The sequence below is a fragment of the Oryzias latipes genome, chromosome 8 (assembly GCF_002234675.1).
Source record: "Oryzias latipes chromosome 8, ASM223467v1".
Lineage (NCBI taxonomy): Eukaryota > Metazoa > Chordata > Actinopteri > Beloniformes > Adrianichthyidae > Oryzias > Oryzias latipes.
Genome location: NC_019866.2, coordinates 21,345,781 through 21,370,113, shown reverse-complemented (window position 1 = coordinate 21,370,113; position 24,333 = coordinate 21,345,781). Strand labels below are relative to the sequence as shown.

Genomic DNA, 24,333 nt, shown 5'->3' with positions numbered 1-24,333 from the left:
ACCCGGAGCTCCGCCCCACAATTGTTGAGGGTGTGCGCCTCAGGAATCACACCACTCCAGGCCCCGCCCTCCCCTTCCAAGGGCCCCCCCGTGGCTCCTCCCACCCGGGGGACCACATTGAAATGAGAGGGATGTTGTCAAACAGTTATCATTTGTGCAGATGCACGGCATCCCTGCAGACGTTCAGTTCACACAGAAGAGCCACCAGAGCGTCAGCTCAGCGCACTGGGGCCCCCGTGGAAACATGACTCTCCTTCGTTGTGCCTCACTCCTCTTCCTCACCTGCCTCCTTCATCATGCACGTAAGTTCAAGTAGCTCAATCCCGAATTATGATAATTTTGTTTAAAACAAAAAAACACCATGTATTTTATTCTGAAAAGAAAGTGGGGATCGCGTCATTTCCTCACAAATGTGGGTCATTTCCCCCCTGCCTGTAGGTAAATATATGTTCAGACATAAATGTCTTTGTGATTTGCTTCAATTGCGGCTCCCTCTGTAGGAAGACGTGTGTGATGTTTTCGTGTCCTCGCGCTCCGCTCGCGCTGTGTTCAGCAGCCAATCAGAATGCAGCACGCTGCGTTCTCCCCCTCCCCTCCCCTCCCCTCCCCTGCTCCTCCACAGGAAAGGTCAAGCATGGTTTGTGGAGCCGGTTTTTGGAAACCAGTGTGCATGGCAGCAAATCCCCTATTTATTTATTTATTTATTTATTTATTTTTAGATTTGTTTTGTTCTTCAAACTGTTGGATCTGCTGCTCAAAAATAGGAAACGTCATTAATGGAGCTCTCCTGCAAAGCCTCATTTTGTAGAACAATGTCCTGGAAATAGTGTGAAAAAGCAAGTTGGGACTAGTTGTCAGCCAATCACATCTCCCCATCAGAGGAAAACTGTTCCACTTTTTATTTCTTTTTGGCAATCTCTCCAAAATCTGAAATACAGACTCAAAAAACTGCTAATGATATTTCTTAATATATTTAAGCTTAGCTTATTAATACATGAAGCCCCCAAAGTCAGGTTTTCTACTAAACCTTAAAGCCTTAACACGTCAGATGAGCTCAGTTGGCACATTTGTTATTTTCTCTGTATTGATTTGTACTCGATCAATAATCCAGTTGGTCTTTTGAAGTCTGAACTTTAAGCCCATTAGGTAAATAGGGAGTGTGAACCACGTCGCTGATTTCACGGAAGAGTGTTTTAGGTCAGATGAGAGTTTAAGCCCTGGTTTCCTTTAGAAACCTTTGGTGGTGCCGTGGTTATTACAGGTAATAAAGCCCAGTTTCCTTTGTGGAGTCATAAAGCAAAATCTACTATAGAGAAGAAGAAGTAACAGATAGAAAAGCTGAATGACAGAAGCAGGTGTTTTACTGCACTAAAAGGCCATTATCATCTACTATTTATGTGACTCATGTAGGAATGCATTATTTATGATTTTTCTCTTGTCGGTCCTCTCAAATGGGGCACCACAGCATGAAAATGTAAACACTTTGAAATCAAGATTGTATACAAAAAAAATTCCAGCTTATAATTCTGACGGTTATTAGCTCTTTGTTGACCTCTGCTCACCTCTCTGCAGGAGTTCCAACTATCCTTCTTCTGTGTTAAACAGCGTTACCATGAGAGCTGTTATGGGTGTGCTTCATACCAGAGTATATGACTCTCTGCCTGCAGGAGCAAACTGTATATATGACCATGTTTTCCTTTTCTGGTTCGAGAAGCCTGGAGCCTGAAAAAGGGGCTTTCTTTTCTATAAAGTCCTTACTTTTTCCACTTTAAGGTGTTTTTTTTATTGCAAACAAAACAAAATTCAGTGGTTTCTAATTTTAGCTGAGATTCCTAATAATAAGAGAGAGAAGAGAAGAGAATGCATCCAATTAACTTTTGTGTCCCTTTTTACTGAGCTTCACTTAAATACTAAGGAAAACCTTTGATTTTCTTGCAATTTAATTTTCCATTTATAAACACTTATCTTATCACAATAAAATCTTGATCAACTAGTTTTGTGTATTTGGATTAAAAATATACTCACCAGATACTAAGATAAGTAGCTAGAGGTACTGATATTTGAAAATGCATCTGTTGTTTCTGCAAGAACTACGCTAAAACTGAGGTTCTTATTTTACTTTGTGAATTGCAGATGCATTAACAACATGTGGACCCGGCCAGTTCCAGTGTGGAAATGGGAGATGCATCACAATAAGATGGATATGTGACGGCGGGGATGACTGTGGAGATGGCACCGATGAACTTCCAAGCACCTGCTGTGAGTATCCCATGACATCACAGCGTCTCCGCCCCCTAGAATGTATCAGTTGCTTATTTTTGTGTATTTTTTTACATCTATAGTGGCAAGAACATGTAAACCTACAGAGTTCAATTGTGGAGACCGCTTTCACCTGTGTTTACCGAGCTCCTGGCGCTGTGATGGTAAAGCTGACTGTGAGAATGGAGCTGATGAGAGGGGCTGTGGTAGGCTTGCACTTCATCTTCACGGACATATGCGCCCATCTGCCTCTCTCTGACCTCTCATGTCTCCTCTTTGCTAGCGGCCAAACAGTGTTTAGCCTCAGACTTCCGCTGCGAGAATGGCCAGTGCGTCTCAGCTTCCTTTGTGTGTGACGAAGATGAGGATTGCGATGATGGGAGTGATGAGGCCTCCTGCCCTCCCATCACCTGCAGCTCTGCATCCTTCCAGTGCAACAACAGCATCTGCATCCCTCGCCAGTGGGCCTGCGACGGTTACAACGACTGCCTTGATGACTCAGACGAGTGGCCCCAGAGCTGCCACGCCGAAGCCCCCGTGACGCTCGCCTCTCATCAGTGCCACTCGATGGAGTTCCACTGTGGCAGCGGAGAGTGCATCCACGGCAGCTGGAAGTGTGATGGAGATGCTGACTGCTTGGATGGATCTGATGAAACTGGCTGCAGTACGTTTGTGGTTCCAAACGTCATGTCCTGCATTTCTTCACTGCCCCTTTACTTACTACAGTTGCTTTGCCCTTAGCTCGCTCCACCTGCCGTCCAGATGAGTTTGAATGTGGCGATGGAACCTGCATCCACGGCAGTCGCCAGTGCAACCAGCAGTACGACTGCAGAGACACGACTGACGAATCCGGCTGTGTCAACGGTAAGAGGACCCTCCCACGCTCCATAGTCCCACTGAAAAGCTGTACCTTTTTCACTCATCATTTCATTTGGCTTGCACAGTGACCCGCTGTGAGGGCCCGGACAAGTTCAAGTGCCGCAGTGGGGAGTGCATAACCATGGAGAGAGTGTGTGACAGCAAACGGGACTGCAGGGATTGGTCAGATGAGCCTCTTCGGGAATGTGGTGGGTGCAGCTTTCTGGTTAATTACTAGTTTATGCATTTACCTCGGGTCCTGCGTGTCCTTAGAGTTGTAATTATGTCCCCATAAAAAGGCCTCTTCTTTTTCTTTGCAGGCTCCAACGAATGTCTTTACAACAATGGCGGCTGCTCTCACATTTGCAATGACCTGAAAATCGGCCATGAGTGCCTGTGTCCGACTGGATATAGCCTCAGAGACAAAAGACGGTGCGAAGGTGAGCCCATGCCCTGACGTCTGCTTTATGTCGTCATTTTAAAATGAACTTTACTCCTTTTTGAAATAATGTACAAATCTTTAGTTACTCTGCTGTTAACCGTCAATCCCTCAGTGTTCTTTCTCATTAACAGTTAACTCACAACTAAGCTGAAGTGACAAGAAATACATTTTTAAAAATGTCTCCCTTCATCAGATATTGATGAGTGCGCCAGTCCAGACACCTGCAGCCAGACCTGCATTAACACAATGGGCAGCTACAAATGTGAATGTGAGGAGGGTTACCAGGTTGACCCAGTAACCAAAGCGTGCAAATCTATTGGTAAGCATCCGGACCCTGCCCTTTTATTCTGCCAACTTTAACAGAAAAATATCAAGTAAATTGCTTTTACACAGAAATGGAGAAAGAGTCAGGGATGTTATTAGTGTGAGAAAAATGTGTTATAATTCACACGTTTGTGCCTGATCTAATCTACTTTTGGCACTTTTAAAGTTCAATTTTGGCCCTGGTCGACAAACACAGCAAGTCCGTTTGATACAAAAGGATCCATTTGATTGATTTGTAGTCAATATCAATAAACACTGTTTGCTCCACTGAAAGTTACTTATTGACCGTAGCAGGTGAATTAGTCCCTTTTTTGGTTCTATATTATGTCAATGATCACTACAGATGAGGATCAACATCTTATATTTTAATGTTGTTGTTTTTTTTAATAAACCCCTTGAAGTTAGTTAGCATAGTCTGCTACAACAGATGTGTTATTCACATTTTCCACATTTTAAGTAGCAACAAAAATATCAAATTCAGAGTTTGAGTAACTTTATCCCTCTAATGTCCAAGATGAGCACTTCTTGGAATGCTTCTCTTAAGTTATTGTCAAAGGTCAAAGTTCATATCAAAATGACTCGTGTGCTTGGTTATTCAATTCAAACAAAATCAGGAATCTGTCATTAAAACGATTAACTGTAAATGAGAACTGGAGCGAGCGAGTGTAACGTCACCCTTAGAAAGTGCGTTACTTCCGGCTCCAATGAGGTGAAGTCAATTCAGTAGCTAATTTTTTTGCAATACGGACGCCGCCATATTGGAGCCAGATTCTGTTAGTAAGCAGTGATTGGTCCTTGTCAGTCTGAGTCAACATTTCTATGGCAGCCACTCTTGCCAATCAGAGTGAGCTTTTTGGAAGTCCACACCCCTACCATTTGAAAAGAGCTACTCAAACCCTGTCAATCAAATGTGTTGAAGTTTGGACATGGGGGCTAGCAGGCACCACATATTTTTATAGAGGCATCTGAGGCATTTTTTTTTAGTTTGAGTTTAGTTTATTACTTGAATAACTTGCAATACGGAAAAAATAGCGTGAAAAAAGAACATAGGATCATCAAGAACATGTTAAAAAAGGTAGCAGAGCAAGAATGTTTATTCTGACCAATAGAATGACTGAGTGACAGCTGTTTATTTCTCTATAGAAGTACTTCCTGTTTGGAACACCAGGGGGAGGGGTCACCTAGTCCAGTTCTCATATAGAGTCAAGGATCCATACCCAGTCTTATGATTGTTGTAATACAGTTTTGTACATTTTTTGCATATCTTTGAACCAGAAACATGGAGGTATGATAGCACAAAATCATCCAATCCTAAGGACCTGATGCACTCCTGTGATGTCTGCTGATTGTTACAGAAAATATGGTTTTTGAGTCTGAAATGGACTGTTTCATGTGGAGATTACTTTTTGCACACAACCAGGTTCTCTGTGCTCAAAATTGAGGGTCAAATCTGGTTCTTACCCTTTAATACCAGAGCTGTCACCGGCGACAGGAAAATAAACACACGCTCTTTGACCTATCGTGGCTCTTCAACCATTTACGCAATTAATGTACTTCTAACAGATTCTGTTCAGCACAGAGAGAAGCGAGGCGTGCCTCTCTCTGTGCTATTTTCAGATGATTTACGTTGATTGCGTAAACTCTTCACTAATGTAAGAGATGCTTTTCTGCGCTGGAATTACGTTACTATGCAAACAGTAGAACTACTGTTTGCATAGTAAAGTTCAATTAAAAGAACGTCCACGGTTTTGTATAAGCTCAGGTGTTAAACGGTTAAAAAGCCCAAAGCCACAATTTCCAGCACCAGTTATTCCACAAGGAACTGTAGTTTACAAATTTCCGCCCAGTTTACTGTCTAGTTGCAAATTTTAAGACACAAGTCTTAGCTGTTTATATTATTCAGTTGTGTTGACCAAAGCTAAACTCACCAACTCTCTTTAAATTCATATGATTACTTTGATACTTTTTTCCAGAAATATTCTAATCAATGCTATTTGTGAAACTGTCCCACCTCGGTTCTGTGGTTTTGCAGGTACAATAGCCTACCTCTTCTTCACCAATCGTCATGAAGTGAGAAAGATGACTCTTGACAAAAGCGAGTACACTCGAGTAATTCCCCGCCTAAAGAATGTGGTGGCGCTGGACATTGACGTAGCCACTAAAGAGATCTACTGGTCAGACATTTCTCTGAAGAAAATCTACAGGTGAGTCTGACTAAAACCAGAACGGAAAGGATGTTGGTTTCATTCGCTGACGTTTGACACCATTTTGGATGTTTCACGAAGAACAAACATAGACTCAGCTGACGACTCGACTCTGCACCAAACCGTTATCGACAGCGACGTTGATGCCCCTGAAGGAATCGCCTACGACTGGGTCCATAAAAACCTCTATTGGACCGACAGTATTCGTAGCACTATCTCTGTGGCAACCGCTGATGGCAGCCATCGCAAAACTCTCTTCCACCAAGGCTTGTCGAAGCCTCGGGCGATAGTGGTCGACCCCCATAGCAAGTGAGATGATGGTTTCATTTACATGTGTTTCTCATGGTTCAAACTTTTTGTTTTACCGCCATTTTTCAACATTTCACAGCTTTCTTTATTGGACTGATTGGGGAAATCCAGCTAAGATCGAGAAGGGAGGTCTCAATGGAGGAGGCCGCTCCGCTCTGGTCACTGACAGCATTGTTTGGCCTAATGGCATCACTCTTGGTAAACCCCAAAAACTCCTTCCATCCGTCTGGTCTGGGTTACGGTTCCATCTGTTCTGAACTCCCTGTCCTCATGATCGCTACCTCTACAGACCTGCTGAACCAGCGACTCTACTGGGTGGACTCTAAGCTGCACACTCTCTCCAGCGTAGATGTGCAGGGTGGTGGTCGGCGCACGCTCATCATTGATGAGCACAAACTAGCTCACCCGCTTGGACTCACTGTATTCGAGGTAGATATTCATTGCTGGAAACCGAAAAGTTTAACAAATATAAGTTAGTGGCCGGCTTTAAGCATTGCTGTTTGTGTTGGATAAGGAAAGAGTTTTCTGGACGGATGTTGGCAACAATGCCATCTTCAGTGCCAACCGACTAACCGGTGAGGATACAAGACCAGTGGCAGAGCACCTGCATTCCCCAGAAGACATCATCCTCTACCATAATCTCAAACAACCTTCAGGTAAAATGATTAAGCCAATACCAGATCAGAGTGTTGAGTTTGGTTGAGTCAAAGCTGGTATCTCCTTATCATCTTCACCTAAAGAAGATTTTCATATGGTATTTTAGTTTACAGAACACAATTCCAAAAGTATCTACCTGAAATACTGTTTTTATTTGTGATTCCATAAAAGTTAAATAACCAAAAAGTGAACTCTCCTGCTGCAGGAAGAGACTGGTGCAACACGTCCAGATCCTACTGTGACTTCATGTGCCTTGCTGCCCCTCAAGTGGGCAGTCATCCACCGAAATACACCTGCGTCTGTCCAGATCACCAGATGCTTGCCAGTGATATGAGGTCATGTGTGCCAGGTGGGTAAATCTTCACAGAAACGTTGTACATCCAGTAGATAAATCCTGGTCCTCAAAGTCTTCCCCTGTCCAATTTGGAGCGCCTTAATATATCAATTCTGGTTGTGCTTTTGCAAACAAGGTTGGGTGTTATTGAAAATATGCTAACGTGTAGTAGAGTTGGACTGTGGTTTTTTTTTTTTATGTGTTAACAGGATTGGGAGTTGACATTGTCACGGTAACATTTGTTTTAGCGGTATTAGTCTGGTTTTATACATGTTGCAAACAGGGTTGGAAGTTACAGGAACGCAGTTAATATAGTCTGACTGACTGATGGACTCGCTCCTGTCTCGCTTAATGCGTCTTATAGTTCGGTATGCCTTATATATGACATAAGACTAAAAAAATAGACCTTTCATTGACGGCGCACTTTATGATCCTTTAAAAAAAAATGTAGTAGATTATTTAAATAATAAATTCATGTAATGTTTTTTGCATTTCAGAGGCACCAACACCTGCAGGACCATCTCAGTCAGAAACTCCATCTGTTTTCACAACCCGTCTGCCTCTCAGGACGTCACCTAGAGCCACGTTGAATCCCAGACTCCACCACAGCACCACCACAGCAGCACCGGTGGTGATCACCAGTACCACCCCCAGGGCTGTAACCCACACCACCCCAAGGTCACAGACACAGAGGACCACCAAGCCTCCAATCAGGAGCACCATACCACTCCCAAAGACCACTACTCCCAGGCTGATCGATCTGAAAGTCCTGCAGACCTTCACAGAGGCCCCCACAACCTCTCTGGGTAAGCTGTCAAGGGGGTTCATCTGAAGACGTTTCGCATTGACTTCTTTCTCAGCTGTACATAACAATCCTTTCCCTTTTAGAAAGCAAACGTGGGCTTGGTGTGACTCTTTACTCGGTCCTCCCTCTGGGTGAGTTGTTGCAGCAGCTGCCGAAACACTGAGCTGTTGCTCACCCTCAACATGTGACGTCTTACCCCCAATATCTGTTCATCCAACAGCGGTTCTCTCTCTGTTGGCTGTTGGTGGCGTGCTGCTGTGGAGGAACTTCAGGTTGAGAAGCTCCAACACCATCCACTTTCATAACCCTGTTTATCAGAAAACCACAGATGACCAGGTGCACATTTGGAAAAGCAACAGCCTTGACGGTTACTCCTACCCAAAAGTAAATGTTACAAAAACTTTGTAGATACCGCCCTGCAAAATACTTTATCTAACATTCTTTTCTTTGCTTTTTGATCAGAGGCAAGTTGTGAGCGTGGACGAAGAAACCGACAATCCCACCTTCACTGAAAACTGAATGCTGTCTTAAGGTGGATTTGATGACGATCAGCGTTTTTACCTCAAATGCACAAAGATGTGAAGCCTGAATGTTCCAACCACTGAATCCTCACAAACAGATGGTTTGTCTGCAGCGCAAACGAGTTTCAATCCCACAAGAAAACATCTGAATGCTCATCAAACATCATTAATTTCTCAGGTCGATTTTTCTTCTCTCGATGTTCAGACTCTGATAGTTGATGTGGAGAAAAGTCTTATGTTGCTGATCAGGGAACAGTTTTGGTTTATACACAACAAACCACTTTTCTTTTTTCAGACGAAGATGGATAAATTGTATTTTTAAAGCACATGAAGTCAAAGATGAATGTAACCTCACAGAAAACACTCATCATCATGTGGTCGTGCCTTGATTATACCATCCTCTGTCTGGGCTCCCAGATGTTCCCTCTGCATCTGTAAGAGCTTCCACTCTCCACATGCTTGTCGGTGGATTTGACAGAAACCTTTAAATTATTCCTTTTTCATGTTGTTAAAAAGCTTTGATGCCACCAAACCGCTGTACCGTGGCACATGTATTTGTGTCCCCGTCATGCCAGCATTCCTGTTCAAATGGCTCTTGGGTCTCCCCGGTGTTTGCGTGTTTGTTTTTAAATTCCCCTTTTTTTCTGGGAAATGGCACAGGGAGACAACAACTACCTTTTGGATCTGTATTTGTGTTGTGGGAGTAAATAAGCATGAATGGTTGAAAAGTGAGGGTGAAACAGCTGACCAGGGTTTCTGGGTTTGTCAGCTTGTGAGGACAAAATGGCACAAGTTCTGTTTCCATTCAGCTTGTAAATATGTTGTTTATAAGTGTACATATTTGTTCTGTACTGGTTTTGTTAATGATTGAATGTTCTGTAAATAAACAAATGCTGCTATTTATTATAGAATTGGATTTTTCTGGTTTTGTTGCGGCTGCACGGTGGAGCAGTGCTTATTGCGGTTGCCTGAGAAAGAAGGCCCCTGGTTCAAGTCCCGGCTGGGGGACCAGGAACAGAACATGTTCTCTTTCTAAAATCATGCTTCATAGGTTAATTGGTTACTCGTTATTGTCCATAGGTGTGCATGGGTGTGTGATTGTGTATTTGTGGGCCTGTGACAGAATAGCGACTTGTCCAGGGTGTCCCCAGCCTTCGCCCACAAGTGGCTGGGATAGGCTCCAGCAGCCCGGGCACCCCGAAAGGGACTAAACGGATTAGAAGAAGGTATGAATGAATAGAAGAATGAATGTTTTCATTGCTTATAAAAAAGTTTAATGTACAATTTGTAAAGGTTTACACTTAGTTTTAAAATGAGCGAGTAAACATTGTTCATTGATATTTTAATGGTAATGATAAAAAATACAGATTAGGACCTTGTAGGTCAACAGTTATGGATACTTTTCTCAATTTTTGTTCACATTTTAAGGTAAAACTCATAAAAGCAAATATATAACAACACATTTTTTATTTTTACTCTAATACATGTCTGCCGGCAGAGAAAGTCATTTTTTTACTCTTGTGGTTGACCTTGAAGCCGTTTTTACACAGACAGTGAGTGAAACCGTCTTTTGTTGAACTTAGAGACTTCCCAGAAATTACTGTTTTTTTTCCTCTCTTCCCTCCTCCCACTTGGGGCCAGGCCTGTTACTGTACAGGTCTCCATTGGACGTATACTTTTTGCACAGTCTGGCTTCGTAACATGAGACAGAAGTCCTGCCCTCCCTGTGCTTTCCCCCCGGGGGAGCCAGATTTTTCTTCGAAAAGCAGAGTTCACAGCAGGATTGAGGCCACAGACGAGGAAAAGGGCAAAACAGCGAGCCTGTGGTCATATTTACCTTGTTTTTGTGGAGGAACACAGAAATATTTTGGGGTATTTTATTTTAGAAAGTACAGTAAGGACACAGGATACCACTTCTGTTTGACCTTTGACGGGTTCTGATTCACATTTAAGGAGGAAATTCATAAACTACTTTTCTATTAAAAAAGAAAATTACAAAGAAAAAAAATGTAAAAATCACAAGTACATACATTTCTGTGCTGGTGATATAGCTTTAGGATTTTCTTTTTTAGCTTTTTTTGTATTTTTAGGAGCATGGTTTTTCAGCAGATCTTAAAAGTTTAATTTAAACAAATTAACATCTCTGCATCTTTGTGGTAGTTTGTAAACTACCAGATTATGTTTTGTAGTAAATCAGATGTTTAAGGTTAACATCACAGCTTTGTCACTTTCAAAAAGATACACCTTTTTTACCCGTGACACTTTGATTAGACTTTTATTGTTGCATAAAAACAACTGCATGGTCAGAACTGGGACAGTAAATATGCATTCTTTCTCTAATAGTTCCACTTTTGTGGAAAAAACAACTGAAAGCCCTGCAAGCCTGACCACATGCGGTCGAACCCCCCCTCCCGTGTGGCTCACATGTTGGATGCAAAGTCCAAGGCTGAGGGATGGAGACGAAATGCTGGACTGATAACCTGGGCCGCGGTGGTGCTGAAGGTGTTCATAAGGAGGGGGGTGTCCACAACTGGTTTAATCAACAGTCCCTTCACACACTGTATCACAGTGTCCTTGTGTAAAACAGTAAAGTAAATAGTATCTCTGTCACACTTATCTGTGACTGTTGGGTCAAAAGGTGCTTAATATAGTAAAAGTACAGCCTGTTTCCTGGGCGCTGACAGCGTCTCAGTGCTTGAAAAAAAAATCTTGGACCTGCCTGGTGTGTTCCCAGTTCTTCATGATGCTCTCTCTGAGACTATCACAGAGCAGGTGCATTGATATGGAGACTTGAATAGGTGGATTCTATTTATCCTCATTGGTCATTTAGGTCAAACATTGGATCATTCAGAGATCCTCACTGAACACCTGGAGAGACTTTGCTGCACTGAAAGTAAAAAGGGCTAAATAATTTTGTCCAATATTTCCGGTTTTTATTTGTTAAACAAGTTTGAAATATCCAATAAATTTTTTACACTTCATGATTGTGTCCCACTTGATGTTGTTTCTTCACAAAAAATGTCAGCTTTATATTTTTGTGTTTAAAGCCTGAAATTTGGCAAAAGGTTGAAAAGTTCAAGGGGGCCAAATACTTTTGCAGGCGCTGTACATGATCTCCTCCTCGGCAGACAGTTAGTCCTTCACGTCCTCACTCCATTAATGCCTCTGTGCTGCCTAAGAATTAAAGAGGAAAACACATAAGTGCTACAAGCCCTGGACATCCATGCAAATTACAAAGAGAAAACGTCCTGGCTTTGCTGGGCTATACCTTCCAGAAGCAGGGAGGAGATGCTCTCAAACAACACTTCAAGGACCCCCAGCACTGCTGGACTTCACCAATCACAGTATGGTCAGCAGCATGACATCATAAAGCCTTTTTTTTATCATGGCACCATAATCTGCAATTCATCACACGTATGTTGATGAAACAGCTGGTACTTGTTTTCCTGAGGCTCAGATAAAGTCCTTCAATGTCCTTCAAGGTCATTATGATTGATCCTTGTGGGAACAGATCCCTTTATCTACAATGCTGCTCATTTCTTTACCTGGGAGTATCATTTTGGTAATGTCTGGTCCAACTTTTCTGGCTTCCGCTTGTTCCAATCACCGGCCTGAACGGTGAGGATGTCTGTGCAAAATGCAAGGATCAAAATGGATTAAACTGAGCAAACAAACTAAACAAAAAGATGCATCATCTATAAGTATTTACCAGCTTTTGACACACTTGTACTCGGAACATGTGTCTGCTGAAGAGAGGAAGCTGTTCACTTGGTTCAGTCCCTTTCCCTACTGTTGTCCCTTCTTGATGACATCCTCATGTGGCAGACAGGGCTGTGGGTGGTAGTTTGTCCCTCATGGTGTTCCATAGGTTAATATTCATGGCCAGCACCTGTCTGTTGAGCTGTGATTGGCTCACAAGGCTGATAAATAGCAGCTGTGGGAGTTCCATCTGGATGCTGGTTTCCTGGTTTGGCTTTGGTGGGTGAGCTTGACATGTGGACCTTTTTACTAAAGCTTTTAATCATTTGAGTCCTTTTACTAGGGATGGGAATAGAAGCCCCATGAAGCCTCACTGGGGGTTCATCTAATTGTGTGGGAAAAATGAACCACCCGTTCAGGGCTTTGAAACCACACAGAACAGCAGCATCTGGTGGCGGACTGGATGTATATCGACATATGTTTCAACAAAGCTCCTTGTAACACTTCAATGTGGAAATAATGATGAAAAAAATGTAAAACTGAACAATTTTGTTAATTATGATTAAAAAAATGTAAAACAACACAACATGTGACGCTTTCTGTGAGAAGTGCTTGACACAGCAAAATACATATCACTTGAAGAAAAAAAAGCACGCAAAAAGGATTTGTACAGTGCCAGACTCAAACCTAGAACCTTTTGATATAAATGCCATTAAGTATTCCACTAAGCTATCTCTAATCACACGAAAATGAGATGCCTTTTTTATAAACAACGTTCATGATGTAGTGTTTTATTAGGAAAGGCCGAGTTGAAATGATCCTGAGCCACAGAACGTTTTTAATAGGAGCCATGGTAAAGTGCAATGAACTGAAGCTGATTCCAATACAGGGGAAACGATGGAACTGGTCTGGAAACATTCAGGATTCATTTTGCATTTCATTTTCCCCCCTGTTTTCGGCCCATAAATTAGTTGTGTCCTGCTCAGGTTCACCTCTTCTGTTTTGTATTTTTCGTTTAATCACTGTTTGTGTTGTGGTGTGTTTTTGTGTGTATTGGGCCCTGAGCAGGGGGGTATTCCAGGGGCCTGTTTCAGAAAGGAGGTTAAGTGTAAACTCTGAGTGTGTTAACCCTGAAATCAGGGAAACCCTGGGTTTTCTGTTTCAGAATGGGAGGTTTGTTAAACCAGAGAAAGCAGTGTAAGTCAAACCCGTTTCTGAAGGAGAGGTAACTTTTACTCGGAGTCAGTATCCATGGTTACTTATGCTGTGAACCTAACCTGGTCGGGAGCAGGTTTTATTCTCCAAACTCAAGGTTTCTGCCGGTCCCCTCCCCTTTTTAAAGACGAAGCGGTATTTTTTGCTTTAACCTTCATTGCCCACATTTCCGTCACACAGAGACGGTCTAAGTGACAAGAATGGCTTGTCCTTTTTTGGAGGACCCAATAGACGAGGAGGCTGCATTAATTCATAGAGAATTACAACAATAAGAAAAAAAAAAGATAAATAAAAAAAGAATCCCACAATGAATAAATTCAAGTCACAATGTATTTGGTCTTCATTATTTCCTACAAATTGAAAAGCAACAGTAAGAATTCAATATTCATCCAAAACCTTTATAGAATTCAGCAATCACAATACACACCATACCTGTAGCTTGTGTTTTAGGATCTCAATTTCCAGATCTGACTTAAGGATCTGTCGATCTAAGTAGGACATCTCTTTATCAGTTTTCTCTATTTCTTTAATAAGATGAAGTCTATATAACTCCTTAACTGATAACTGAAAATACAGTAGTGTGGGGTTAAATCCTGTTCATCAACATGAATTCCATAGAATAACACTCTGGCATTTACTATACGTCACTGAACTGTGTTCATCCGTGCAGAGGAGTTTGATGGACCTTCCTCCTCCTCCTCATCCTGCGGCGGTTGTTCCTCCACACTCTGGAGGGTGGGGACGGGGACAAGAATAGGTTAGTCGACACAATAATGTGAATGTGATGTGTGAATGTGAATGTGTCTGTCGGTATAAGCAGACAGTGTGTCATCCTCTACATCCTGAGAAGATGAGGGTTTGGTTGAGCACACTTTATAATACTACACGTGCTAATTTCTGGTGTGTTATGTAGGCTACTTACTAGGCCTGCACAATATACCGCAAATTTATCGTTATCGCGACATCAAGCTGTGCAATATGCATACCGCAAAAGACAGCAAAAATCGCAATAAATGATTATCTTAAATGTGCTAAAACAAACTCATGGCAGCTTGAAATATTGAACAAATGAAATAAATCCCTTTATGCATTTAACCAATCGGAAGGACCCGTTTACGTTTTTGATCAATCAGATGAGCCCTTTTATGGCGTATGGTAAATGGTAAATGGCGTATACTTGTATAGCGCCTTTCTTCCTACAAGGACAAAGCGCTTTACAGTCACTGACCCATTCACCCAGTCACACACACATTCACACACACATTCACACACTGGTGGTCGCTCCGCTGCCAAACACAGGCGCCCGCCTACCACCAGAGGCAAGGTGGGGTTCAGTGTCTTGCCCAAGGACACTTCGACTCATGGGCGTGCAAGGCGGGAATCAAACCTGCAATCTTACGATCATGGGTCGACCGCCCTACCGCTGCATCACGGCCGATTGTTTGTTTGATGTTTGCCTCCTACGTCGACAAGGGTCATTTGGAGTATAATTTTTAAACTGTTGCAGTGAAATGGAAATGATGTTTTTGTTTTTTTTTGCTATTTGTTTATATACCGCAATTTATATCGTTATCGCAATATTAATTACCAATATCGCATATCACAAGTTTTCCTCATATCGTGCAACCCTACTACTTACAACTGCCTGGGGTTCAGTTGTGACTGGAGACTCTAAAAGGAAGATATTGCCATCAGAATCTGTTGAGACCAATGCAAAGCCCAATGCAATGTTAAAATATTATATATATATTTATCCAAGTACTGGTGCTTCTGAGGGGCTTGAGGCTGGCATTTTGCACATTTGAAATGAAAATATATATAATGTGTGTGTGTGTGTGTGTGTGGGTGGGGGGAGGCCTCTTACATTTTATGAAGGCACTTGTGTCCTGGGGAGTGACTGGCTCTGATGAACTCCCTGCAGGAATTCCCTCAGCCACTGGCCTTCCACTGTTCAGACTCAGGGCCATCTCCTCAGCATTTGTCAGAGGTGGTGGTGCAGGGCCTCCCCTTGTTTTGCAAGCCTCTGCCTTCTTTCTGTTGGCTGAAGACAAATCAAATGACAGTGAACAATGAAAACAACATTAGACATGTATTGCTATGTAGATGTTTCATATGTCAAATATTGTCAACAAAGCCTACATCCATGACATGCTCAAATTTGACCTGATTGAATTTTGTTTTTATACTTCACTTTTAGCTGCTGCCATGTTCTATTAATTCCTGCAGGATTGCATCAACATGAAAATGAAATCAGGGACATTGAATTAGATTAATGTAACAATTACTTTTTGGAAACACAATTTGCTAGCACTGCTTACTTTCTTATTCCCATATAAACCTATACCACTTGATCAATACAAGGGTAGACAAAGGTTCACTTTTAAAAACACAATTGCATGTATTAATATTAAACTGATCAACGTTTGCAAGAGGGGAAGGTTAACAAAAAAGTCCTCTAAACATTACCGACGTTAAATGCATTTTCCACCTGATTGGTTCTGTACACTATGCAGCATTTCTTGCAATTACACCAGGAATAACACTTCATAAGTACACCTAAATATCACCATTTTTTATTTCACACCTTAAGCTATTTAAAAAGTTATTACAGCCAATTTTAACTAAATCTACACTTTATCCATTTTCTTTTTTTACATCTTTAAGTGGTGATTTTTGCATCAGGGAATCTAACATTTATTAATTTCTTAAGTTCTAATATGTTAAATCTATCAAAAATGAAATCAGACAAAACTACTAATTGAAATAATTAAAGGTCTTAATATCATAAAAAGAACTTTTGTCAATCAAATAAAAATAATTCTGTGATTCGTGCGCCCTCTGCAGGACATTTACTGCAATTGCTTCCTTCAGCGGAAACCACGTGATTAGGGTCCCACACATGCTTCCTTTGGCAGCTGGCATGGTTACTATTCACTAATGTCTGTTTATTTTTCTCAATAATTATCCTTTTTCCATTTTTAAAATGTCAGGCAAACGGGAACTAAAAATTAACACAAAGTTTGCTCAGAAATATGACAAATACCGACAGAAGAGCTGCAGAAACGTAAGTGTCTAGGAGCTAGCTAACATGCTAACGACCCAGCGATGAAAAGTAGCTTTAAAGCTGTTTTTCAGGCTACTGCCGCTTATGAAAGACATTTTTTTGTTTTGTATTTTACAGTTAAGGACAGATTTGGGGACAGAAACGACGGGAGTGACTCGGACTCTTCGGGGTCCAGCTCAGACGACAGTGAAGTGGTTAGCACATGAGGTCTTCTAGACTAGCTGAGTTAAAACACACTGACTGAGCTAAAGTTGTGTCCCGCAGGAGCTGGATCCCACCGTCGAGAGGGACTTCTACAGAATCCTGTCGCTATTGAAGAAAAAAGACCCGAAGATCTACGAGAAAGACGCCAAGTTCTACTCTGAAGGTGGTTGTTTACATGTTTGCAGCAGCTAGCTTCTCGTGGCTTTTCTGCCCCTTCGTGAAACGTTTGTTCCTCTTTATTCAGACACTTCTCACAGTGATGAGAAGCCTTCAACCTCGAAGAAAGCTGCAGTGAAACCCATGTTTCTCAAGGACTATGAGCAGGCAGTCATCCTGGAGAAGGAGGGGTGAGGTCCTGTTCAAGAAACAGCATCTTTTCATTAAAATAACACAACAGAAACTAGGGGTGTGCCAAAATATCGATATGGTGATATATCGCGATATTTAGTCCCGCGATCGATTATCGATATGTCTTCATCAAGTATCGACCTTTTATTTACGTTTTAAAACCCTGTAAAACGCTATATTAACCATCCTTTGGTACGGCAATTCCTTGGAGGGTCGATAGGGGGCGCTCGTTGCGAGATTGGTTGTTGCGGGCGGACGAAGAAGAACACACACTCAAACAAAGATGGCGGAGCGGGAAAACAATGAGAAGCGACGGCAGCAAGTTAAAAGACGCGCCGGCAGCATTGAAGCTGCATCACCCGGAGTTGTGTGAGAAAGCTGTGGCTGCTGCTGCCTGAAGCCGACACAGCCCGACGCGGATACTTTTTTCCAGACGAAGCTAGCGCCGTCTTCTGAGAGACAGAGCAGCGGAAATGACAAACGGAAAACGGCCCCTGCAGCGCGGTGGAGAACGAGGCATTTGGGTTTTTATTGAATGCAGTAGAGCAACGCTTTGACATTCCCTCTCGGAAATACTGAAAAAAGGATCCCTGTACTCTACGTCCAGACCAGAGCTACGGCTGAGATGAAAACGGAAGAAAGAGAGGCATCGCTGCCCTTAGACCCCCCTTCTCCTCTAAGCAGAGGTAGACGAGCGGCATCTTGATGCTAAATATGTTTATGTTCATGTTTTTCTCTCCAGAAAAACATGAACATAAACATAGATCACATGCAGCTTTTCCCCAAAGGTTTTGTTCACAAAGACGGTAACTTTTAGATGCACTGCAAGTTTTTTATGTATTTTATCCCTGGTAATTTATTTTGAAAGCAGTTTATGTCTTAAAAACTTAAAAGGAAAGTTCCTACCTACTTGATTTTTATTTTTCTGTGAGAATTATATTTTTGTCTACACCACATTTGCACTAAATGGTGTCATTTATTTTTTAACAAAGACACTATAATTTGTTCACAGAATTAATATCTAATTTTCAGCTATTATTTTAAATTAAGAAATGGCTATGGCTTTGTTTTTCAAAAGTTAATACCAATGTGCCTGGCAGCTACTTGACTTATTCATTTTTTATCCTGTTTACAGCAATTTTGTACTAAATAATGACACTGCTGTTGATGTTCACTATTGTTTAAACTGAATTTTACAGATATTTCCAAATGAAAATTGTCATTGTTTGTCAAAGACAGAGTATTACTGATTTCAGCAATGTTACACAAAAGTCTGTAATTCATTACACCAAATAGGACACAAGTTGTTTATTATCATGGTGTTTAAAAAATAAATGGGGAAATATTTTCCAAAAAGCTGTTTTTAGAGTTCTTTTTTCATAAAGTTTATTATATCGTGAGTTGTTAGAGATATATCGATTATCGCATTATCGCCATATCGTGATAGTATCTTTATCGTGAGCAATGTATCGCAAATCGTATCGTATCGTGAGGTACCCAGTGATTCCCAGCCCTAACAGAAACCTTTAGTCTGATTGTAAACAGCAAGTACTGCGCACAACTCTGCAGTGTTGGGATTTTAATAGTGAAACGTAAATAATGTTTCTATTAGGGTTGGGCGATGTGCATTAAATTGGCCATTGACGATGTTTGCTGTCAACCATCGGGATGGACGATGACATCGTCGGTTGGGGGGGGGGGGTATTTTTACATTTTTCGTTCTTATATAACTGCTATTCGTTGTTTTGCTTTTTTCATTTTATTTCCCAACTAATGAGTCATCCGCGATGATCCAGTATAAACTGAGGGAAGTTATCTTTAACAAAAAAAGTAACAAACAAAATAGAAAAGAAGTAGTGGACCGGCGGAATGCGGACTTACAGCTTTGTGTTTGATGGGAAGGGGGGGGGTGCGCTGTTACATGAGCGGTATGTGTGGGAGATTTAAGACTGCGATCCGTCCCGCAGTTCTAGGGGTACAAGCAACCGAACTCAGAACCGGGTCTAAAAGTGTGTGTCTGAGCACAGCTCGGATCGTCAGCACACACAGCGGTTTGAGCTTCAAAGCAGAAATGCCGCTCAGTCCATAGAAAACATTCAAACAACCACAAGGATTTGTGTTTCCAGTCGTGTCCCGACTAAATAAAGGCTGATGTTATTCTTACATGTTTAACGTGCAGCGCCACCCAAAGCTAATGTTGTTAGCCCGTGTTAGCATACTGCTAATCCTGGCTACGTTCAGAAAAAGCACTGACTACACGGATCAAAATTCAAATGATGAGCGAACAGGTGTTTCATAATAACCGTAACATTATTAAAAGCACGTTTAGAAGATCGTCTCGTATATTACCGAGCTGACATGTCAATGTATATAGCTGCTCTGTGCTGTTTAACATTGTTTTGTATTGAATTGTTACATTCAATAAAGTTTGGAAAAAAAGCCGCTCGGCGGAAGTTGTATCCACTTCCGGTTTTCAAACCCTACTGTGCATGTGCGAATGATTTTATCCGACCGAAATTGTGACCTTAGTGAACGTTTTTATATTCTGAAAACATTTTCCGGGCCCATGTGCACGGTTGGATTCTAATCCGACCATTGATCCCATCAAGATATTTTGTACATGTAACCGCGGCTTATGGTGTTGACTCGCAACGTGGCGGGGGCGTGGCATCACGATGGTGGTCTCTCCATCGGGATGTCAGTCACCCATCACGATGGACGATGATATCGTCCATCGGCACAACCCTAAAACATACCAATTAAAAATTTAAAATGAAACCAAACGACCACCCAACCAAATCTTGCGACAAATCGAACCTAATCAGTTGGTCTTACGTTGTGTCAGCTGGGGGTGGGGGTCCAGATTAGCAGTCAGAATGTGCCATGCTCTTGAAAAAACAAAAAGGTTGTTTTTCAACTCCTTATTAACTCATGGATGTAGATTGATATTTATTTATTTTTTATTACATATATTACAAATGATTTGAAAAGTTTTTTGTAATATTACCTGTATGGCCAGGTGTCCTGTAGTTGTACAAAGTAGTTGCTTATGGGCATTCAAAGTCTGATGCTCCTTCGGTTCTGACTTCCTGTTAGACTCTAAAAGGAGAACAGAAATATGACAAGCGGCAAAGACTCTCTTAACATGCATATGATTACTATGGCGCCATGGTCAAAAAACCGAAACTTACTTGAGCGACGCTGACCCGCCCGCACAGTCCTCAGACATCTGGGGTTTACCGTGTCAGCTCGGTGTTGCATTTGAAACGGGTCACTCAGTAAAAATGTTTTCATTTGGCAGGAAATACGAAGATGACAGCGATGAAGAGGAAGCTGCAAAGAGAAGACAGGTTTGACTTAGTGTTTTGGATTCAGGAGTAAAAGTGAGTAAAGAGGTAAATAAATATTTCTCTGCGCCTCCTTCGCAGAGAGCGGCTTCTCCCAGCTACATCCAGGAGCAGCGGGAGCTGAAGGCCAGGTGAGCTGAAAGCTTCTACAGGCGTCCAGCGCTCCTGCTCACTCTTTATTGACAGAAGTCCACCTCTGAACGCAGCTTCCGCAAGTTTGTTGAGGACAGCGATGATGAGGATGACGATGAGGAAGGAGGAACGTCGACGCTGCTGACAAGGAGGATGAAGACGCAGGAGAAGGTCGGATGGGAAGCCCCGTCTGTGAACGTCTCCCTGTGGCTGAAACAAAACCGAGCTGCGTTTGTTTCAGGATGAAGAGGAGGCAGACTTTGTGGAGTGGCTGAAAGGCCAGGCAGAGCTGGAGGGGGGAGAGGAGGTGAAGGACATGGTGAGTTTGAGAGAAGCTACAACTTCCGCTTCGAAGAGCCCGACTCGGAACGCGTGAAGACCTATCCTCGGAACATCGCCACGTCCGTGCGCTCCAAGGACGACTCCAGGAAGCGCAAGAGAGAGGAAGTGAAAGAGAGGAAGCAAAAGGTTTGGAAGCGAGTCGATGGGAGTCTTTTCCAGAGTTGAAACCAAACCTCCTGGCTGATGGTGTTGGTTGCAAGAGAAGGAGCAGAAGCGCAAGCAGCTGAAGAGGAACGAGATCATGGAGAAGCTGAAGCAGCTGCAGGAGCTGACGGGAAACGAGCAGCTGGCTTTCAGCCAGGAGGACCTGGAGGGAGACTTTGATCCGAAGCATCACGATCGGCTCATGCAGGTGAGCGGATGAGTCGATTGTAACCCCAATCCCTCTGTTAGCCTTTCAGTTACTGTAGAGTCTATTTGCAGAAATTCTTTGGCGATGAATACTACGGCGAGGAGGAAGAAGAGAAGCCGCAGTTTGAGGATGATGATGAAATGGAAGGTAAACCAATACAAGATCAGCATGCTGGAATTAGAGGTTCCTGCTGTGCTTGTGTGTGTCTTTCCATAGTTTTACTGCTGTTTTACAGTCAAATGTGTCTGATTTATTGTAGTTTGTGATTCAGATTAAAGAAAATCTTTGTTTCTCACGTAAAACAAAAAAAAAAATCAATTCTAAATCAGATTCATGTTTTGTTTTTACCTCAGATCGCTGGAATTGGGACACTTGGACTGGAGAAGACCAAGAGGAGGACTATGCAGAGGAAGACTACAACGGGGAGGCGTCTGGACCTCACTGTGATGACGAAGACTTCATTGTGAGTCAGCCTTTCTCATGAATGCAGAGATGGGCTGGCAGTGGTGTTTCATGTTCATGATGTGGTGCTAAACCTCTCTAGATGGATGCAGACTATGACCCCAGCCAACACTCTGCATCCAAGAAGATTAAGAAGGAGAGGAAGAAGATGGAGGATCTGCCAGCTTTGTGTGGATCTTCCCCCTTCTTCAGGAGGGCTTTGATGGTCCTCACAGCCCTTTCTGCTTCCCCGTTGCTTTGAGGGTAGTGGGGACTCAAGGTCACATGGCTGAAATCATAATCCTTTGCAAACACTGCAAACTCAGCTTCTGAAAACTTAAAACTATTATTAAAATCATTAAAATAATTATTAAAAATGACACTTGTATTAAATAATTACATATTAATATTAAGCTGCGAAAGTGCAAAAACATGTGATCAACTATAAAAAACATGTACATTTAAACGTTAATAAGACGGGGGCAGCAAATGCCACCATAGCAAACAAAAGAGGCCAGAGCAAGTCTTCCGTCTTCTATGGGTCTTGGGGCTCCCGGGATTTTGAAATCGTTTATAGGTTATTCTAAATAAAGAAGCCAATGAAGTTATCAGTTAATACAAAATAGTTATTTAATGTGTGTGATTGTGTAATTGTGGCTCTGTGACAGACTAGCGTCCAGGGTGTCCTTAGCCTTTGCCCACAAGTGGTTGGATAGGCTCCGGCAGCCCGTAACCCCGAAAGGGACAAAACGGATATGAAGAATGTATCAATGAATAAGAGAACGAATTTTATTGCTGATAAAAAGTTAGAAATTAAAAAAATGTTAACATGTAAACATCAAAAAATTAAATAAATAAAAACAAATTGCTTAAGAGTGGCGCAGAAAATGCCATAAAATTACGTATGTCGCCCCAAGCAGAAGACAACAGATCACATCTTCCAGCCTCGGTGGGCGGATCCCAACCTAAAGACAAAATAAAAGGAATCAGGCATCAATTTTAATAACAGAAGATGACTGACCACTGCTAGACCCTTAAATCTGCCGGCTCTCTCTCGGCTCTCGGCCGGTGTTCTTCCCTTCCCGGGAAGGATCAAAAGGTAAATCAGAGCGGAGAAATGTGAAGAGTCCAGTATCAAGATTTTATGAACGTTTTTAATGAAATTTAAAAAAAATAAAGTAATCATTATAACCAATTTTTATGGCACCTGCCGGTACCATTTGACAAAGAGGAAGGCTGATGCTATGGCAGCCCCCGCCAAACAAGTTATCACCAGCCCTCTGACCCCCGTGGCTGTTGTAGCCGGACGGATGGGATTCTAGAGACAAAAAAAAGCAATCAGGCATCAATTTTAATAGCAGAAGAGGACTGACTAATGCTAGACACTTACGTTCTGCGGCTCCTCCCGATATTGAGTGAAGGTCAGGCTAAACAAAGTAGACAGTGAAGTTATCAGTTAATACAAAATAGTCATTCCAAAATGATTCACCAGAACAGGGCAGAGGCTTGTGTGACACATCTGATGTTGTTCATGCCCTAATGAATCAGTGAAAATGAAGACACAACAAGGACAAACAATGTTTGGAGATATGTTTGTATGATTATAGAAAACAATTAGTAAAGATATGGAAGCGATTGTAAAGTCAAAACCAGAAATGCTTTTTCCTTTTCAAAATGAAGCTGCATTTTGACTCAAAATTAAAATGATAAAGTAATCCACCGAAATGCTTTTTCATTTCCTTCCTTAACACTGCTTATTCTGCCACTTAATTAAAATGATAATGAAAACAGTATTTGACATTTACTTTTCAAAATGTTCCATGCTAAATCCCATCAGGGGTCGCCACAGTGAACATGGTAAACTTGGCAATGTTTTATGCCGGATGCCCTTCCTGACGCAACCTTCTCAAAGCAACTGGGCTTGGGACCGGCACAGAAGTAGAGAAGGGAACAGGGAGCAGCCCGGATTCGAACCCTGGTTTCACGTATGGAAGGCGCCGCAAACCAGCACAAGCAAAAGCACCTCCCGCAAAATGTTCTCTGCTAAATGTGTAGCATAATTCATTTAGGAATGTCTAAGTTGACAATTAAAATGGATTATTAGAAATGCTTTTTAATTTTCAGGCAGTCTACTTACTGAAGAGAGAGCTGGGACGCCACTTGTGGCTCTTCCAGGCGCCTGGGATTTGATGGTTGTGGAGCCACTTGTGGCTCTTCCGGGCGCCTGGAGTCTGATGACTGGGAGGCCAGGCTTGATGGGGGGGCTTGATGTTAGTGAGGAATCCCCACAGCTGCCTGTGTTTGATTCTGAAAGACAAAAATCTAGATGTTATTTTTTCATACTCTGGCAAGGATGGTGGATGCAAATGTATTATAACAATCCGGCCTAACCAACACTTGAGCGGGGAAGCAACAGCTGAGCTGCTCATGAAGAGGCTTCTTTGGAGAGCTAATTGTGCCCCATACACTGCACAAT

The 24,333-nt window shown here is 42.2% G+C and overlaps 1 protein-coding gene, 3 long non-coding RNA genes and 1 pseudogene across 6 annotated transcripts; 2 read left to right on the top strand and 3 right to left on the bottom strand.

Moving 5' to 3' along the window:
* The first annotated feature begins 153 nt into the window (after positions 1 to 153).
* On the top strand, positions 154 to 9,620 carry LOC101166361 (low-density lipoprotein receptor). Of its 3 annotated transcripts, none has more exons than XM_023957996.1 (18): positions 154 to 302; positions 2,134 to 2,259; positions 2,343 to 2,465; positions 2,543 to 2,923; positions 3,001 to 3,123; positions 3,204 to 3,326; positions 3,438 to 3,557; positions 3,753 to 3,878; positions 5,916 to 6,087; positions 6,169 to 6,396; positions 6,476 to 6,594; positions 6,686 to 6,825; positions 6,911 to 7,052; positions 7,259 to 7,402; positions 7,885 to 8,193; positions 8,276 to 8,323; positions 8,413 to 8,576; positions 8,655 to 9,620. In XM_023957996.1, the coding sequence occupies exons 1-18, from the start codon at positions 161 to 163 to the stop codon at positions 8,709 to 8,711; spliced, it is 2,787 nt and encodes a 928-aa protein (XP_023813764.1). In that variant the 5' UTR covers positions 154 to 160; the 3' UTR covers positions 8,712 to 9,620. The 3 variants fall into 3 exon arrangements, with proteins under 3 accessions (XP_023813764.1, XP_023813766.1, XP_023813765.1); XM_023957998.1 differs by having other exon boundaries at positions 188 to 302; positions 2,343 to 2,423; positions 2,554 to 2,923; XM_023957997.1 differs by having other exon boundaries at positions 188 to 302; positions 2,554 to 2,923.
* On the bottom strand, positions 9,210 to 12,893 carry LOC110015519. The gene is made up of 4 exons (XR_002873785.1): positions 12,423 to 12,893; positions 12,259 to 12,341; positions 11,982 to 12,111; positions 9,210 to 11,887 (listed from the first exon to the last, which is right to left on the bottom strand). It is a non-coding gene; the product is annotated as an uncharacterized LOC110015519 (long non-coding RNA).
* Positions 12,894 to 13,939: 1,046 nt separating this feature from the next.
* LOC111947836 lies at positions 13,940 to 15,776 on the bottom strand. The gene is made up of 2 exons (XR_002873784.1): positions 15,492 to 15,776; positions 13,940 to 14,355 (listed from the first exon to the last, which is right to left on the bottom strand). It is a non-coding gene; the product is annotated as an uncharacterized LOC111947836 (long non-coding RNA).
* A 726-nt stretch (positions 15,777 to 16,502) lies between these two features.
* LOC101170980 lies at positions 16,503 to 22,465 on the top strand (annotated as a pseudogene).
* On the bottom strand, positions 20,006 to 20,587 carry LOC111947829. Its single transcript, XR_002873771.1, has 3 exons — positions 20,435 to 20,587; positions 20,251 to 20,342; positions 20,006 to 20,131 (listed from the first exon to the last, which is right to left on the bottom strand). It is a non-coding gene; the product is annotated as an uncharacterized LOC111947829 (long non-coding RNA).
* Positions 22,466 to 24,333: the final 1,868 nt, after the last annotated feature.